Source organism: Drosophila biarmipes, unplaced genomic scaffold (genome assembly GCF_025231255.1).
Source record: "Drosophila biarmipes strain raj3 unplaced genomic scaffold, RU_DBia_V1.1 ptg000005l, whole genome shotgun sequence".
NCBI classification, from domain to species: Eukaryota; Metazoa; Arthropoda; class Insecta; order Diptera; family Drosophilidae; genus Drosophila; species Drosophila biarmipes.
This window is the reverse complement of record NW_026114527.1, coordinates 3,365,300-3,384,391: the sequence shown is the minus strand read 5'-3', so window position 1 is coordinate 3,384,391 and position 19,092 is coordinate 3,365,300. Positions and strand designations below refer to the sequence as shown.

Genomic DNA, 19,092 nt, shown 5'->3' with positions numbered 1-19,092 from the left:
GTATTATTTTTAGTATAGTTTTTGTCGTAAATAACAGTACACTTCCCCGACACAGGACCGTTAGCCGCCTGTCTAAAGATATAGTAAGGTTCCATCTCGACGCCCAGGAATCAAACTCATCAAAATGTTCTGCATTATATCCGTCGCATCTTTTCGTCACGCCCACCCTAACTCCCACAAACGGGTAAAAACTGTACCGCCTACAGTCCCTTTTGCTATCATTAACTGAGTATACGATAGTGGAGTCACCCGATTATAGCGCTATTTCTTGTAACTTTTGTAACTTCAAAATTGCGCTGCGCAACAGGAATCTTCATGTTAAATCCCAAATGCCTAGATCTTGTAGTTTCCAAATTCGTACGGACAAACAGACATACGAATAGACGCACCATTTCTACGATTTTAATGCCATTTTTCTTCACGAAACTTTATATTACAAGTTTAATACGCAAATTTTAATCTAGTCATATCCGGAATTCCGCACATCTGTCTATTTTTATCTATCTATCAATGTAGAAACCTAGTAAGTTGGAACTTTGCATGCAGATTCTGTATTTTTTATCAGGGGAAAGTTTGTTTCTAATGGGTCCAACTCTCACTGTACCGCCAAGAAAACTTAAAAATGTTGAGTGTACTTTTCCTGCCAACAATTACGCAAAATGTGTATTAGCTAATAAGTTTGCTGAGGGTAGTAGTATGACTTACAGTAGTTGAGGCACTGAAGCTAACAACAGTCATCAAAAATTTCACATGGTGTTACTAACGTTAATCATTCTTGTTTCATATTTTTTTCCCAACAACTTTCTGATCGTTTGTAATTCGAAAATGTTATATCCAAACGTAGGAGGTTATATATTAAAGCACCATATATATAATTTTAAAAATATGTGTTTCCGATCATTCTTATGGGAGCTATAAGATATAGTTGTTCGATCAGGAAAGTTTTTTGGGAAAGTTTCAGCCCGATAGATTTAAAGCTGAGAGACTAGTTTACGTAAAAACGGACGGACAGACGGACATGGCTAATTTGACTCGTCTAGTGATGCCGATCAAGAATATATATATACTATTTGGGGTCGAAAACGTCTCCTTCACTGCGTTGAAAAGTTCTGACTGAAATCATTATACAATCTGAAAAGATATAATTAAAGATTGTCCTACTAAAAAGAACGGACTTTAGAACTATTGAGAAGTTTAATGATTGTATTAATAGTACAGATTAAATGCATTTAATTAATGACTTTATATAGTTATTGTCTACAAATACAAATATGCGCCATTAACGTGGTGCGATGTTTAAAGAATCTTTTTCAAACTTAAGCTTTTAATAACCGCCAATAGAACATAATTGACAGTGGAAAGCATACAACCCATGTTGTTTACCTTTTGAAACAAAATTACACTTTAAAAGTTTCTAAAATGTCCATACCTAAATTACAAAACACAAAATATACCGATATAAAACTTTTATGTTTAATGGTGAAGCGGTTTCAGATTTCAAAAATATATTGGTGGGTCCTAATTTTTATCTCAAAGAAATAAGCAAGTGTTTAATCAAAAAGTACAAAAAACTAAAATGAGGTTTTAGGGACCAATTTTCTTAAAATGGTTCGATTGTAGATGTTTGATTATATTGCCTTTCTGTCAACTATAGGAAGACATTTGCAACATTTTAACCAATAAGTTCGAAACCGTAATGCCCGCAAGGCATAGAAACATATTGAACATATTTTCCATATTCTCAACAATTATTTTATCAACATTTTTCCTTGCATACAAAATGCATATTTTCGATATTTCGTTCTCATTCCAGTACAAATGAATAAAATGTCTAAATCCGGAACTTGATGACATGAGGTCGAGGTCTAGAATAAGTAAATAGGGCCTGATTTTAGAACTTTTCTTCTGTTTTTTTTTTTTTAATTTACTTAGCTGAGTAACGGGTATTTAAAAGTCGACGCAGTCGTCATAGCGTTGTTATGATAATAATAATTTTGTTATCTGTTATTGAAATATGACTCATCGGTACTTTTAAGTTCCGAAAAAACTTGTAATTTTGTTTGATTTTATTCCAATATCGTTAATTATGCGCCAGATTTTTCTTTTTTTTAACATTTTATAATCATTCTTTTTTACTGAAATATTGGATATTAACTTCTATATATATAGTGCTTGCCAGGTATGCACTCCAAATGCAACAAACACAGTTTGGAGCCATTGCCAGTGTGTTTTAGCTGACGGAGTTGAACGCGGAATTCTAACTGCAAATCGTATGATACCCGGGCCTAGCATTCAAGTATGCGAAAACGATAAAGTTGTTATTGACGTAGAGAACCACATGGAAGGAATGGAAGTAACTATTCATTGGCACGGGATATGGCAACGAGGTTCGCAGTATTACGATGGCGTTCCGTTCGTCACGCAGTGTCCTATTCAGCAGGGTAATACATTCCGATATCAGTGGACAGGGAACGCCGGTACACACTTCTGGCATGCTCATACTGGTCTACAGAAACTAGATGGACTTTATGGTAGCGTCGTTGTTCGCCAGCCACCTTCTCGGGACCCTAACTCTCATTTATATGACTTTGATTTAACAACCCATATAATGCTTATCAGTGACTGGTTGCATGAAGATGCTGCAGAACGGTATCCGGGACGTTTAGCTGTTAACACAGGACAAGACCCGGAGTCCATGTTGATCAATGGCAAAGGCCAGTTTCGTGACCCTAACACTGGTTTTATGACAAACACACCTTTGGAAATATATACAATTACACCAGGCCGTCGTTACCGATTCCGGATGATAAACGCATTTGCTTCAGTCTGTCCAGCACAAGTAACTATAGAAGGCCATGGCATGACGGTTATAGCAACCGATGGTGAGCCTGTGCACCCTGTTGATGTCAACACAATTATTTCATTCTCAGGTATGTTCCATTTTCAATTAAAACTAAGAAAACAAATTAAAAGCTAAAATAAACACCGAATGAACTCGGAAAACACCCTTATAGGTAGGAAGTATAATTGGAACCACCACGCTCTGTCAACCTTCCGTCTTTAGTAATGAAAAAATAGAGCAATGGCACAAAAATAATGGAATGGTGCAAGTTGAATTGGGGACGGGGTTGTCATGCAGGTGGTTTTTGCAGAAACTTGCCAAATCCCTTATCGGGCGGCCTTCTTTGTTCCTCCCAATAGAAGCCACGCATGGTGGCGTGATGGGAAATATAAGACGAATTTAATGACGAAGCACACAAAGCATTAAAAATCTACGGTCATCGTCCGATTGTTTCGAATGATAAATCAATTAAAAGGTATTGGAAAAACTGAAAGGTGAAAGGGTAAAAATTAATATTTAGAAACTTAATCTGTTGGGGCCGGTGGGGATAAATTGCCCCCGCTATTCACCGAGCTGTATTCTCTTTTAAAATATGCGATGAATGAAACCTCAACAGTCCAAAACCGGATGCTCCGTTCAAAAGAAATACACAAAACAAGATTTTCAGGGTTCCATCAAAATGAAAATTTTATTTGGTTTGTCAGCTTGTCAGTTTATTATTTTAGAGTCCTAAAAATTCTAAATGATGTTAAACAGCTTAATATAAGAAATATTGATCTACCACTTTTTGAAAAACTAGCTATTTTGGTGAGAAAACACCTATAAATAGCTAAATTTTTTATACCCATGACTTGTGAACTACTAGAGCTACAGACTTGTGCTGTCGTTAGAAAGGTATTGAGAAATACCATGTACTTTTAAGCACGATTTGTCTTAATACCACCGGTTAAAAATTATGTTCGAAAGTTTTTTTTTTATTTAAATTAGATTTATATAAAATTTTAAGGTGTATAGCCCTTGGGTTCCTGAACGTTTAACATACGACACATCATCAACAGAAATGGACACATTTAACAATTCAGAGGATCAAACACTGCCTGAGCATTTGTACAGCTAAACATAGGCATATTAAATAGTAGCGTGCCGAATGTAAAACACATTAAGATCAATGGAAACAAAATTAAATTTTTAAATTTTCATTTATGTATGTAAAGTTTTAAAAACTTAAAATAAACTTTTTCTGCTTTCAATTCCTGCACTTTCTGAACTTTCTTATCGGTTGAGCAGGGACAGCACATTGATATGGGGTTCCTTTCTGACAGCAAGCGCGAGTGATTATTTTATTAAGAGCTCTAGTTTTTTCTATGTTAATAGTAGGCTTATCGTTTTATCGTTAAACTTTGCTTGCAAAATGATTACGTATTTATTTCGTATGCATTTTTGTATTTAATCAATTTATTCAAAAATGCATTTCTTATCAATGACTCCAAAAATAAGTATCGAATTCAGCCCTTTAAATAGGTCCATATACATTTTGTACCATTTGTATATTAAAGCCCAGCTGTTTGTTGTCAATAAGAAAATGTTTAGTGGCTCAATCACACGAAGGTCGCGAAGACCAGAAATGACTTGACGAAGAGTTGTAGTAGACAAACCGAATATGTTATGCCAAACACCAATCATAAACAATATTACAGATTGGAGATTGGATTGTTGAAACAAGAAAATGGTATATTTATTTTGTGATTGCGAATTATCGAAAACATGATGATATGGACAGCCTCTTAGTATATCGTATAATACATTTTCGTCACAAATGTTGATATCAGAACTTTTGCTTACTTTAGGTGTGATCGTCACTACATGTTTACATTGCTCAGAGGTGTTTTGGTTTAATAATGTAATAATATTTTCATACTCGGTATGGGGCTTGTGCTACTGTTTTTTTTTATAGATCGTATAATACATTTGTGTCCCAAAAGTTCAAATCAGAATCGAATGAAATCATAACAAGAAATTGTTTGCTGTAAGTGCAATTATTACTAGATTTTTACATGGTTAAGAGGTGTTTCTGTTCGATATTAACACTATGAAGAATTTAACTGAAGCTTACTTTCCTGGTTTCGAATTTCGAACTAAATTTGAGCAAAATCGGAAGACTATATCATATAGCTGCCATAGGAACGATCGGAAAATTAGTAGGAAAACATGAAATAAAAATTATATCTTTGTTTTTCTTTTTAACATATATCCTTATAAGCTTGAAAATAACATTTTTTAATTAGTTCTGAATTTCGAATTAAATTTTATTAAAATCGGACGACTATATTATATAGCTGTCATAGGAACGATCGGATAATTGGTGGGAAATAATATGAAACGAATTATAGATTTGGGGATTTTTGACATATCATCCTTTAATATTGGGAATATAAATTTTTATACTTTAAGATTTCGAATTCAATTTAATAAAATAATTGATTATTTTTTATAACTGCAAGGGTATACAAACTTCGGCTTGCCGAAGTTAACTTCCTTTCTTGTTTAATATGCGTATGCTTTAGTAGTATTTACCGATTAGCAAATATTATTGATTGTCCATTTTAACGACGTTAAAAGTAAAATTTGTATCACATTGTAAACTAGTTTTACCAGCGACCCCAGGAACTGCCTGAAAGCCTATATATCAACTCAGGTTTTTTAAATAATTTCTGATCAACAATTTTTTAAACGTCAATAGATAAGTCAATAGTTAGTCAAGCTTAAATCAATCAAATCATTACCATCTTTTTTTAAACTACTTAAATAACTTACATTGTAGGTGAGCGCTACGATTTCGTAATAACTGCGGATCAACCTGTTGGAGCTTATTGGATACAGCTACGAGGACTTGGGGAGTGTGGTATTCGCCGCGCACAGCAACTGGCTATCCTGCGGTACGCCCGTGGACCTTATCAGCCAGTCTCTTCGCCGCCAACATATGACGTTGGAATTCCGCAAGGTGTGGTAAGTATTAGTATTTTTTTTTGGACTCCATAAGCAAATAAATTTCTAAATCCTTTTTCAAAACTTGTCAAACAAAATATATCGCCAAAATAGGTGTTTAAAGATTTTATAATTAGTTTATTAAATTAATTATATTAATATTATATTTTTTTAGGATAGGTAGTATTGTGCGTAAAACTTACTTTATTCTGGCTTAAAAATTCAAAAACTTTAAATGGATTTTTTAAATTGATTTTGGGGGGAGTGTAATACGAGTGTAATACAATTTAAACTCGGGTCTCAACCGTCCTAATCCGGTTCAATTTTTTTTTGATATTCCATGAATAAACCAGAACATATATTTCTTAACCTGTTTCGGTTAAAATAAAATGATTATTCCATTAGTTTTATATTAACCCAAATAATATTAAATGCCAGCCAGATTACTACTACTGCGAAAGCATATACCATAAACAACATTATTGTTTCGAGCAGTGCCAAGCAATCTCACGCTTATGTACTTGTTTTAATATGTATTATTGTTTGTTAACAATACAAAATACAAATACTTATTTTAAGAAACCCATAATACAAGATTTGATTACATTTTTAAGAAAAAAGTTTATAGGCAAAGAATCGTTTGCAATGAAGGTGTTACAAAATACTTCAAAACGGTTATAATACATACATATGTGAAAATCGTTGTGGTATAAATTATTGAATTATTGCAATAGCAATAAAGAAATCATTACCCGATGAAACCATTCTATATGCTAGCGTTTAAATTTAATTAAGTTTGCATTTGTATTCAATCGTATTCTTCCTTTGGATACAGTCCATAAACCAATAAGCTGTGCAGTGTTGCGAGATGAAAATTTACAATTCCTCCTAAAAAATGTCAAACCGGAGATATTTCCCCTTTAAAAATCCAGTTTTCCCCTCAATGTCAAAAAATCAGTTAATTTCGAACTTATACAATAAAAGAAGAAATATCTCAATACAACGTTGTAGAAATGTTGAAAGTATGAATATTCTTTATACTTATATACTACAAAACGAGATCGAATTTTAGGAACTGCATTTGAGAAATATGTAGGTCTTGTATGCGTCCACGCTATTGAATAGCTTATACATTTGAGGGGATGGTTCAAATCTATTGCATTTGTATGGTAAGGTTAATATTATTCGCTTAATAACCAGGAACAACATTTTTGGGTAATCACAGTTAGAAAACCTAAAGAAACCGCCAGCATCAGCTGGTAACACTTGTACTCGTGAGCAGAATTTTTTGATATTTTTGCCATATTTAGGTGGCTTTTATGCGTGGCAATTTTTCACATATCACATATTCTTGTGTTTTTTTCAAGACATTTGGGTAATACACTTTCGAAAAAAACCCTAAACTATCCCCCTAAAATTTCCCCTGGAACGTCAAAAACCCCGTAAATGTAGGGGGAAAAACCATGATCAGGGAACACTGAAGCTCTGTTTGCTTAAGCTATTTTTACGTGAAAAAGAATATCGTTTAAATTGCAATAGCGGTTCTACGCAACTGTTTGCAAGCGTATAAGAAATGTATACGTATACATACAGTCAGCACAACATTTATTCGGATACTCTCTATGAGCAAGTTTAAACATTCGTAATTTTAGCAACTTTTTTTCAACGTATCATGGAAACAGTTATTTTCTTAATACATTTATATTAAATAATTTTTTTTTTGTATTACACACGAAAATATGGAAAGGAAAGCGAAAAAACTGCTCAAAATTCCGCACAAAAATTATTCGGACATTTCTTATTTTTCGACTTATATTTTTGAATGCAACGGTAATCGCCGTCTCTGTTTGGTACTTTTCTTGGAATTAGTTGATTTTCGGTTAATTTCGGTGCGTCTCTTGATAAGATTAGACAAAATGGGCAGAGGTAAAGATTTATCGCTAGATTTGCGAATATTTATATTAAAATTACATTTGGAAAATAAAAGTTATCGGTAGAATTATTGGCAAATCACCTTCCACAATACATAGTGTGATCAAAAAATACCTAAATACTGGAGAATGACTTGCAAATCATGGGAATTTTGGAAGGCCCAAGATTCTAACACCACGCGAGGAACGAAAAATTGTGTCTACAGTCTTGCAAAATCCAAGAACAACATCTACAATAATTCGGAAGAATGTAGAGGAAGCTACGCAAAAAAAAGTTTGCGCTCAAACCATCCGAAACTGCCTGCACAAGGCCGGATTACATTACATTACAGCCGGATTCGTTTGGGAGAACGTTATTTTTAGTGACGAATCGAAAATTAACATTTTCGGACACGACGACCCTTCGAAAGTATGGAGGAAACCAAATGAAGCCTTGAAAGAGAAGAACTTGATTTCAACTATTAAGCATGGTGGCAATGTAATGGTTTGGTGGTGTGTAGCTGCAGGTGGAATCGGTCAAATGGTCTTCATTGATGAAAAAATGAACAAAAATATGTACAAGGACATTTTAAGCCAAAATTTGATCCCCAGGTCATTAAAACTTGGTCTCAATCCGAATTCATTCTTGTTCCAGCAAGACAATGACTCGAAACATTCGTCATATTTGGTGCAAGAGTGGCTGGTATATCACTGTAAACAGCTAAAAACACCACCCCAGTCACCGGATTTAAATCCGATAAAACATGTGTGGGATATTTTGGAGAAAAGAATAAGGAAGCATGTAATTTCGTCGAAGAAGTACTTAAAAACGGCATTGATGACTGAATGGGACCAAATTGGCGCGAATGAGACCGAAAACTTGGTCAAAAGAATGGGTCGTTACAAGCTGTTATAGATGCTAAGGGAGGACCAACCAAGTACTAAGACCACCCTAACAAAAACTAATATGTTTTTTTTGGTATATCAATGAAGTGTTCGAATAATTTTTGTGCGTAAAATATTGACTTTTTTTGTTTTTTTGAAGAAATACCTTATGTTAATGTAATTTTAAACATTGTTTTTTTGTTAAAAAAACTGTAAGAAAGTTGGTCTCCACAATGAAATATAAAATGTTTTTATACGTTACGTTTTTGTTGAGTTATAGTATAGTATATAGTATATAGTAAAAATAATTAATAATGTTATTAAATTGAATTCGAAATTCTTAAAAATATAAAAATTTATATTCCCAATATTATTAGATATAATATGTCAAAAGCTATAATTTGTTTCACATTATTTCCCACCAATTATCCGATCGTTCCTATGACAGCTATATAATATAGTCGTCCGATTTTAATAAAATTTAATTCGAAATTCAGAACTAATTAAAAAATGTTATTTTCAAGCTTATAAGGATATATGTTAAAAAGAAAAACAAAGATATAATTTTTATTTCATGTTTTCCTATTAATTTTCCGATCGTTCCTATGGCAGCTATATGATATAGTCTTCCGACTTTTGATAAAATTTAGCTCGAAATTCAAAACCAAATAAAAAATGTTATTTGCAAGCGTAGGAGGTTATAAGTTAAAAAACACGGAAGATATAGTTTTTCAATATTATTTTACCACTAATTTTCCGATAGTTCCAATGGGAGCTATATAATATATTCGTCCGATTTTGATAAAATTTAATTCGAAATTCAGAACTAATTCAAAAATGTTATATCCAAGCTTAGAAAGGTATATGTTAAAAAACACGAAAGATATAATTTTTTTTTTACATTTTTCCCCTGATAGTTCCTATGGGAGCTATAAGATATAGTTGTCCGATCCGGACATGAAGACTTTTGGGAAAGTTTCAGCCCGATATCTTTAAAACTGAGAGACTAGCTTGCGTAGAAACGGACGGACAGACGACCGGACAGACGGACATGGCTAGATCGACTCGACTTGTGACACTGATCAAGAATATATATACTTTATAGGAAACGGAAACGACGGAAACGAAAATTATTATACCCTCTGCAAGGGTATAACAAGGAATGTCAAGGATAGTCGAGTGCGTCGACTATCAGATACCTGTTACTCAGCTTAAGGGTGCAATAAGTAAATTGAGATATATTGGAGGTATAAGCATAGGCGATATTTGCGCTACTTACCCGCTATAAATATATAGTATTTCGGCGGCAGACAGATTTAATCGTTTTGACCGTTTGTGGGCGTGTCAAACTTTTTTAGGACAATGATGACACAAATACACTAGTATATTGTTTTTCAGCATAAAAACTGCACACACTGCTTTTTGCGCAAATTGTGGTTGTGTTACCCAGCTGAAACAAACAAACGAAAACGTTTCCTTCTACCTACTACATACTTTTCGATGAGTCTAGCATACCTTTTTACTCTACTAGTAACGGATATAACTATTGACTGCGTTCTGCAGAACCACATGATACCTGATCACTGATAGAATTCTTACTAATCATGATGTTCAAATTCAAGCAGCAACAAGAAAGGAAGTTAACTACGGCTTATCGAATTTTGTATACCCTTGCAGTTATAGGATATAATCAACTTTTGCAACACAATGTAAAATTTTTAAGGATTGTTGCTGACTTCAATGATGTTAAAAAAAAGTATTTCATTCTTTTTTATTTCATTTTTTTTCCAAAAATAACACTTATTTTCAAAATAAGATTTGAAAATGCTGCAAAAAAGATGATGGCAGTTCTTGGTGGAATTGAACACCTAAATCTAAAAATAGAAGTAAAAAATATTATCTTTTGAACATTTTTTTGGGGCTCCTTGCTTTTAATTGTACTTTGAGTTGCGCTTAATAAAATAACGTGATATCTGTTTTATTCAGAACTTTAATGTCACCCTTTGCACAAATAGATGAATAGCCTAGATTGAGTTTATTATAAGCTACAACTCGAAAAGCTTTGAAAATGTTTTATTCTTTCAAGTTTTGAAATTTGAAAAGATATTCCCAAGAGTGGAAGTTGGTATGTTAAAAAACAAAGAAGTGAAAATTATTCTTACATTTTTTATACCCTGTATTGAATTCAGTCAGAAGTTTGCAAAGCAGTGAAGGAGACGTTTCCGACCCCACAAAGTATATATATTCTTGATCAGCATCACTAGACGAGACGATCTAGCCATGCCCGTCTGTCCGTCCGTTTCTACGCAAACTTGTCTCCCAGTTTTAAAGCTATCGGGCTGAAACTTTCCCAAAAGTCTTTTTTCTATTGCAGGTAGTATATAAGTCGGAACCAGCCGGATCGGACAACTATATCTTATAGCTCCTACAGGAATTATCGGGAAAAAATTAAGTTATAATATTTTAATATAAATAAATTTATATTTTTTTAAGGATTTAAATTTAAAAAATTTAAAATATAAGAGCCGGCTCGTTCGAACTTATGAATATAACACGTGCAATAAGTACGGCTTTGGGTAAGGCTTCATTCTGATAGTATATAAACTGAGACTAACTTGCGTAGAAGCGGACAGATGGACATAATCTTAATTTAATAATTTTGCGTAGAAACGGACAGATGGACATAATATTAATTTAATAATTTATATACCTTTTTATGTCGGAAAAGTTTCCTTCATTGCGTTGCAAGTTTCTACCCGATATAATAACTCCCCTTTGCAAGGGTAAAAATGTTAAAGAAAAGAAATAAATGATCGTTGGTCTGTATCAAAAAAAATTTCCTTAAAACCGGACCATTGAAGTCCAAATGCATTTCTTTCTCAAACAAAACCAAAACCCTAAGTTCAAAATTTATTAATACTCGGAGAAAGTACAACATAAAAACATTGCAAAAGTAAATAATTTTGCATGTGCGGTCCCAACTCTTTCTAACATGTGTGCTTCTTGTGGAAGACTCTTTCTGTGTGGATAGTAAAGTAAAGTAGTTAGGTAAATTCATTAAGATACATACACAAAGATTGATTCCTAAATCCCCAAATGATAAAATCCCATAAAAAGATGCTGAATTCAACATTTTAAATTTATTATTCATAAAGTTCGAAAGTGCAAGGTTAAGTATCACAAAAAATTACTGAATTTGAATTATATTGGGTGAAATACAATAAGCTACTTGAAAACTCAACCATGTTATAATTGTATTTAGAAATTTCCAGTATTATATGTATGTACCTAAATTGAATGGTGTTGAGTTTTTAAACCTAATTTGTTGTAAATACAATAATTTTAAAGGGCAACAGCGTTGTTTGTATTTTTGTATATAAAAATATTTCTTTAAATTCTACAAAATACCTTTTGTAAAAACCTCAAAAAAAATAATGTATATTTCTCTATATTTTTTAATTTTTAATATGTACATTATCACCGAAAACCATTTAAACTTTAATTACCAAACGTGTACATAAAAAACACAAAATAATGTATTGTTTTACGACGTGCAAAATCGTAACCAAATATTAAAAAAGGTTATGAATCCCTTGGACGCTCAATGCAACCGGCAACGAAACGATGCCATATGCGTAAGCCAACTTAAAAACGCTCTTGAGATTGATCGTGGCATATTGGCAGAGAAGCCAGACGTAAAGATTTTTCTACCGTTTCGCTTTTTTGTATACCGAGCTGAAGATCTTTTCCAACCGAACACATATAACAGATTTTTGGGTATGTACAAATATAAAGTTTTTATTTAACTAAATTCGTTAATGATAATATTTTAGTGGCACCCACCGGAGACCATGTAATTTCACTTATCGATGAGATTTCATACCTATCGGCACCAGCGCCACTGACATCTCAATATAATGATATAAACCCAGAACAATTTTGCAACGGAGACAATCGTCCCGCGGACTGTGGACCAAACTGCATGTGCACTCATAAGATTGATATTCCACTCAACGCAATTGTGGAAGTAGTTCTAGTTGATGAAGGTAAGAATTATTCTTAGACTATATCCAATTATTATTTTGGGTTGTGGATGCGCATTTTAATTGTTTTTTCTTTAAAAACGTGGTCTAGTCTAGAAGGACAAAAGGACAGAACAATATTTCTTAACAAATGAGATCAACGCTGGGTTCAAGATGTTAGAATGGTTCTTTAGTTTGCACGAACAACCATTTTCTTCAGAGCTCGATAAAACCTCTGTAGGAGTTCGTCCGTTCTCGCATTGGCTAGTAGTGGGTATGGGTAGTATTTTGGTTCAAAGGTTTGTTCTCCTTCATTTTAAATTAACGCGGCCACATTTGATATTCAGCTCATCGTACGGAAAACTTTCAGATCTGCCTAAGTAATTCTTCCACCCTTCTTAGGAAACCGATGTTCTTTGACTATTGCTACTGACAACTTTTTCTCCTGCCATCAGCTGTGTTTTTTTCTAGCAGGTATGAGGACATTCTATCCCAGCACCCACGAGTCTACTAACTCTGGTAATATCCGCGAGCTTATATTCCCAGTCGTGTGGTCTTGAATTTTCCCCGATCTTCACCGGAAGCCTGCTGCTCCTATTCAATTAGCTTGCCAGTTAGATTGAAGAGGTAACACCTTGTGACCGTTGCTCGCCTCACTGAGGCTATGATCGCTGACCATTTCCCGCTCTTTGGCAACAGCAATCGGTAATTTCGACAACCTCTTGCTCAGTTTCGGCTCGGATATGTGGGTTTGAGCTTGATTGGTTGCTATGGTGGGAAATCTTGTGACCGTTGGGTGGTGTGACTTGCGCTCCATTTGCGACTTTGGTTTTATTAAGTTGCGAACGTCTCTGGGTTCTTGACCAACTCTTCGTATTCGTCTGCCCATATCATCAACATTTCCAAGACTTGGTTCCCGATTTTGGCGTAGTCAGGCTGGATAGAGCTTCCGCTGTATTTTTATTGTGGGCACCGTTTATCTGGGTAAACCTTGCTTTCCCGGCTTGCTCCCTTCAATAGTTCTTTCTGATGCATGTTGTCAAAACAAAGGCCTTATATTCGGTGTTTCACTTCTGAGGGTTTCACTTCAATGCCATGACCTGGCTTCTCGGTGAACGTTGCATATAACGGGTGTTTTTTTTTAGAGCTATAGAACTTTAAGTTGCAATAAAACAACGATGGATTATTCGATTGACATGAATTTTTTCTATTTGAAAGATAATCTTCTGGCATTACATTTTATATATGATTTCTGGCATATGACCGCCACGGAATGTAGTCCGATTTATTGAAAGACACGTTTGGTGACCACCTAATTTCACGTTTTGGACCTCCAAGATCTTGTGATTTAACACCGCTAGACTACTTTCTGTTGGGCTATGTAAAGTCATTGGTCTATGCGGATAAGCCACAAACGCTTGACCATTTGGAGGACAACATTCGCCGTGTTATTGCCGATATACGGCCGCAAATGTTGGGAAAAGTCATCGAAAATTGGACGTCCAGATTGGACTACATCCGCGCTTTCGGGCGCAAAAATTAGTTAATTCACGTTACGGTCGACAAGACACGTCCACACAATTCATACTCAATTATTCGGGCAACCGCTTGATGTATCTAGAGCAGTCCTTGTAGCAGTCGACCGAGTTTTTACTAAAATTAGCTGTGTATTTGCCATTGGGAACTCATATTACCTGTGTCTATCCAGAACTTCTCTACAAAGACCGCGGCTTTACTATTCGACCTTGCGCGGCGATCTACTTTTATTCATTGGCTCACAGCACGCAGGCGCTCTCGCGTCTCTCACCCTTTTTCTCCTCAGACTGTTTGTCTCTCTGTCGTCTCTCCGCTTCTTCTCTACAAACTCTCTTGCTTCGTACTCTCCAAACTATCACTCTACTTACTCTCTTTTCTAGTACTTTCCAGACTCTCTTTTCTCGTATTCTCCACAGTCTAAGTTACTACATTCTCCAAACTATATTTTCCGTGTTTTTACAAAGCGAATGTTCTGCGTATTCAGCAACTGGCAGTCCTCCGTACAGTTAATTTTCGCTTTTATTTGTGCGAAGATAACTCCTCACAGTTCTTACATTATTTAAAACTCTACAAAAATTTTATCTTTTTCGTAGACTCGGTAAAAACTAGGGCTAGGATTCTAAAAATTTTAACCGTCTAACACATAAAGACTTATGTACCAGTATGCATGGGAAGCTAGGCTCTTAAGTTCTATCTTAAACTGTGGGGTTAGGTAAAATTTAAAACCAGATAAAATGGTCTCAGAAGAAAATGTAAGTTTTCGACTTTTTTTTTCAAATTTATCTAAACTAGAAAAATGACGGAAGATGTAATCTCCGCAATAGGAGTCGAGAAAACAAAATTTCTATCGAATAATGGTAGCCGGACCTACTTGTAACTGGACCAAGAATAGTTTTTATTGTATTGAAAAGATTATATCTAAGAACAATGTGAATTCGTTTAGCGATTGTCACTATCAAAAACTTAATATACAAATTTACATTTCGGAATTCTTATTGGGTCACGGGGTAATAACTAGGACTGTGAGTGGGTTGTAGCCACGCAACGTTATTGTATTTCTTATTTTTAAAACTAGAGTGTTAAACCTTTATTCTTAATACACAATTAACACAAGACACTTCTAATACTTGCGAACCGATCGCAGTCTCGGACAAAATAGGACTGACTTCTTTATTTCTTAATCTGATTCTTTTTTAACTTTAATTTATGTTTAAATTAAAAGCTTTATATGAAACCGTTGGTTGGTGGCTTTGAAGGGAAGCTGATGTTTATTTTAATTTTGATTTGTTTAACTTAAATGGGAACAAAGATGGGACTTCAAAGCCAAAAGCAAAGACAAAGGCAAATGCACAGATTCAAAGGGCGCAATTGATTTGTCTTCGGACGGAAGCTGATGTTTACTTTAGTTTTGATTTGTTTAACTTAGAAGGGGAACCAAGTTCGGACCTCGAGGCCAAAGGCAAATGCTGAGCTTGAAAATATTGGTAATAAAAGCCATATGCGGTCTAGTTTCACGGGTTAACGGCCCAATCCAATTTGAAATTCATTTAATTGATCTCCTAAATCTGTAGCATTTTTGTATTTTATAAAAAGTAAAAAAAAAAAATTTAATAACTAAAATTAATAATATAAAGGTAAATGTAAACATCATTTTAATGAAAGGATTTTGAATGTTTATATTATCTAAAGAAAGTTCTGAGTTATTTGACAATATGTAATCGGATATTTCATAATTTTTGAAGTGGTATATAAAATATTATTAATTTCGATTGTACCATTAAATGTTACTAAAAATTAATCGTTTAAGTGGGTGTTGTTAGCAATATTTTTACCATTTTTAAGAATGGCACCTTATTGTATAATGTTTATTTTTAAATTTTATTTCTTATTTTTTACAAGTGGAAGTCACCATTGGCTAAGCGGGTAAAACAAGTTTTTCCTTAATTAAAGTGCAATTATTATTTAAAAGTTCGTTCTTAAAGTTATACTTTTCTTAAAACATATTTGAGCATTTTGAGACTTGATTGCTTAATACTAGTTTCCCATCGATTCGGGAGACCGCTCTATCGTGATATATTTCGCATCTGTTAATTTTTATTGGGTATTTTATATAAATTATTATAAGTTCTTAATGCAGTGACATTTTAAAAACAGAGATGTCCATTAAGTCAGCAATAATAAATGGGTTCTGTTCATGTTTCAATATTTCCATGATGTCATTATTGTTTAATGTTTTGTATTGAAAACGTCAATTTTTGCTAGTGTGATTGTGTCAAATAAATTTTGTGTGTCAAATAAAATTTGCAGTGGTAAATCTTTTTCAATAAAAACATTTTTTAAATCTTCAGAAAGATATTCTATTCCTTTGAAAAATTTAGAATTGATAATAAGTTGATTATTGTATTCTGAATTTTAATAAAATCATCATGATGGAGTTCCAGCTAACCATTTACACACAGTGCCTAACTCATTTATGCTTCTTTTTGATCTAGTTGATGTTAACTGTGATAAATTAATTCAATTACTTCTGTGTCATATTTAATTTACCATTGTGACCTTTGTTCAGTATTCCTTTTTATACCCTTGCAGAGGGTATAATGATTCCAGTCAGAAGTTTGCAACGCAGTGAAGGAGACGTTTCCGACCCCATAAAGTATATATATTCTTAATCAGCGTCACTAGACGAGTCGATCTAGCCATGTCCGTCTGAATGTCCGTTTCTACGCAAACTAGTCTCTTAGTTTTAAAGATATCGGGCTGAAACTTTCCCAAAAGACTTATTTCTATTGCAGGTAGTATATAAGTCGGAACCAGCCGGATCGGACAACTATATCTTATAGTTCCCATAGGAACTATCGGGAAAAATATTTTTGGTATTTTTAACTTACAACTATAGCTTACTTTTTAACTATAGCTGCGATAGCAATAATCGGAAAATTAGTGAAAAAATAATATGAATAATATAATAATATGTTTTTTAACATAAAACCTTCTAAGCTTGGAAATAACATTTTTTATTTAGTTCTGATTTTGGAATTACATTTTATAAAAATTAGACGACTATGCCATAATAAGGATCCGAAAATTAGTCGGAAAATATGAAATATATATCTTTGGTGTTTTTAAACCTATAAACTTCTAAGTTTGGAATTAACATTTTTAAATTAATTATGAATGAAATGGTCTGAAAAAAAGTACTTTTTTTTTTACAACAATCTTTAAAAATTTCACATGGTGTTACTAAAGTTGATTATTTCTTATAACTACAAGGGTATACAAACTTCGACTTGCAGAAGTTTACTTTCTTTCTTGTTATATTCTCATTTCAGTTTTATTCTTTCTCTATAAAAACTTAAGTTAGTTACGTGGAATAAATGTGCGTATGAATCGTACGCCTTTATTGTTCTTGAATAAAAGGTACTCGTGACTTGTATAATAAATTATTTCTGATTATAGGTTGTAAAATCTAATCTAATCTATTGTCGATTATTATTTTGTTAGGTAATTTTCTTTAACTCCTTGTTTTTTATATCTAGTTTTAAGTTTATTTTTTCCCCGTGTTCCTTTACATAGAATTAGAATTTGATCCCAGTTCCAAATTTATTTTGAGGTATTTTTTATATTTTATTTATTTTTTCATTGTTTGTCTTATAATGGCCCTTGTGTGTTCCAAGAAAAACTGCACACTTGCGTCTTCAACAAAAAACGCCTTTATTTTTTGCTGGCTCTGCGGTTCGATGATGCACTTCAAATGTGCAGGATTCACCGGCAAAGTAAAAGATTTTATTGATCTTAACTCTGGTCTTATGTGGTCTTGTGGTTCCTGCAAGGAAATGGTGGTTGAGATGAGCGGCTTTATGAAGCAGACTCAAGACAGCCTGTTGAATATCTCGGGTGCTTTTAGGCAACTCAATGAGGGGTTCAATACCGTCTGTGCCCAGGTTAATAATAAAAAAATTATTAACCGAGTCGCCTAAACGCAGAAAAGCCAGCTTAACCGCCGTTAATACCACCATGGATTCCAACCCAAATCCGAACTTGGTAGCAGCACTTCCAGTCGACACAGGGGTAAGCGAACCAACTGTGCGTATGGATACAGCTAGCTCGAGTGAAGTCCATGTTTCCGGACTAAAAGCTTCTGTACTGGCTAAGTCAAAGAAATCGGTGCCGATCGTATCTATAGGTTGTTCAGTCAGTTGTTCCACATCGGAAGCAATTATTTGTTTCTAGATTCAGATACCACATCTGAGGATGTTCTGGAATTTATACGTGAAAAATTCCCATCCGAAGATATTGCAGTTGAACAGTCTCTGATTAGCATTCGTTGTAGTCAGACGTGTTTTCTTTTCGCTATGAATTCTTATTCGTGCTCCGAGTGCAATGCTGAAGTTACAGCAGCGCAGCTTCGCGGCTTTGAGGTGGTTCGTTGCTCATCGCTTTGTCGTCGTACTTTTCACACTGCATGTGTTTGTCTCCCGGAGGATGCTATTAGATTATTAACAAATATGCCGAATCTACTCTGGCAGTGTGATCGCTGTGTTGTGAGTAATGATTCATACTCCAAAATCGATGAAGTAATGGAAGAACTTCATGACCTGAAGAGTCTATACATGGATTTAAATTCAAAGTTTCTGAAGTCTTCCCAATTCTACCACTGACAATAGCAATGTCAGTCAGCGTAAAAAAATGGTGAAACCTTTGCCTCCACCTTCTTCAATTGGTTGTCAAGCCAACCATGCAGGCCTGATACCCCTCGCACCAGTTTCTACTGTCGCCAGGAACCATGCAAAGAATAACAGGAACAAGAGGCAAATAGTTGGTCAAGCTCCTAATTGTGAACTTCTCGAAGTTGTGCCGATAAATTCCTTCATATTGGTAGATTCAGAGCGCACGTAAAATCTGATTCTGTGTG

The 19,092-nt window shown here is 34.1% G+C and overlaps 1 protein-coding gene across 4 annotated transcripts in view; it reads left to right on the top strand.

The window, feature by feature from the left end:
- Window positions 1–19,092, top strand: part of LOC108034376 (uncharacterized) — a 65,839-nt gene that overhangs the window by 23,420 nt on the left and 23,327 nt on the right. For 2 of the 4 annotated variants that reach the window (XM_044094634.2, XM_044094636.2), the window contains exons 3-4: window positions 2,170–2,930; window positions 5,664–5,848. In XM_044094634.2, the coding sequence (XP_043950569.1) occupies window positions 2,170–2,930; window positions 5,664–5,848 (946 nt within the window). Of the gene's footprint in view, window positions 1–2,169; window positions 2,931–5,663; window positions 5,849–12,203; window positions 12,400–12,455; window positions 12,669–19,092 lie in introns of all 4 variants that reach the window. The other 2 variants (XM_044094633.2, XM_050889721.1) reach the window with 2 other exon arrangements.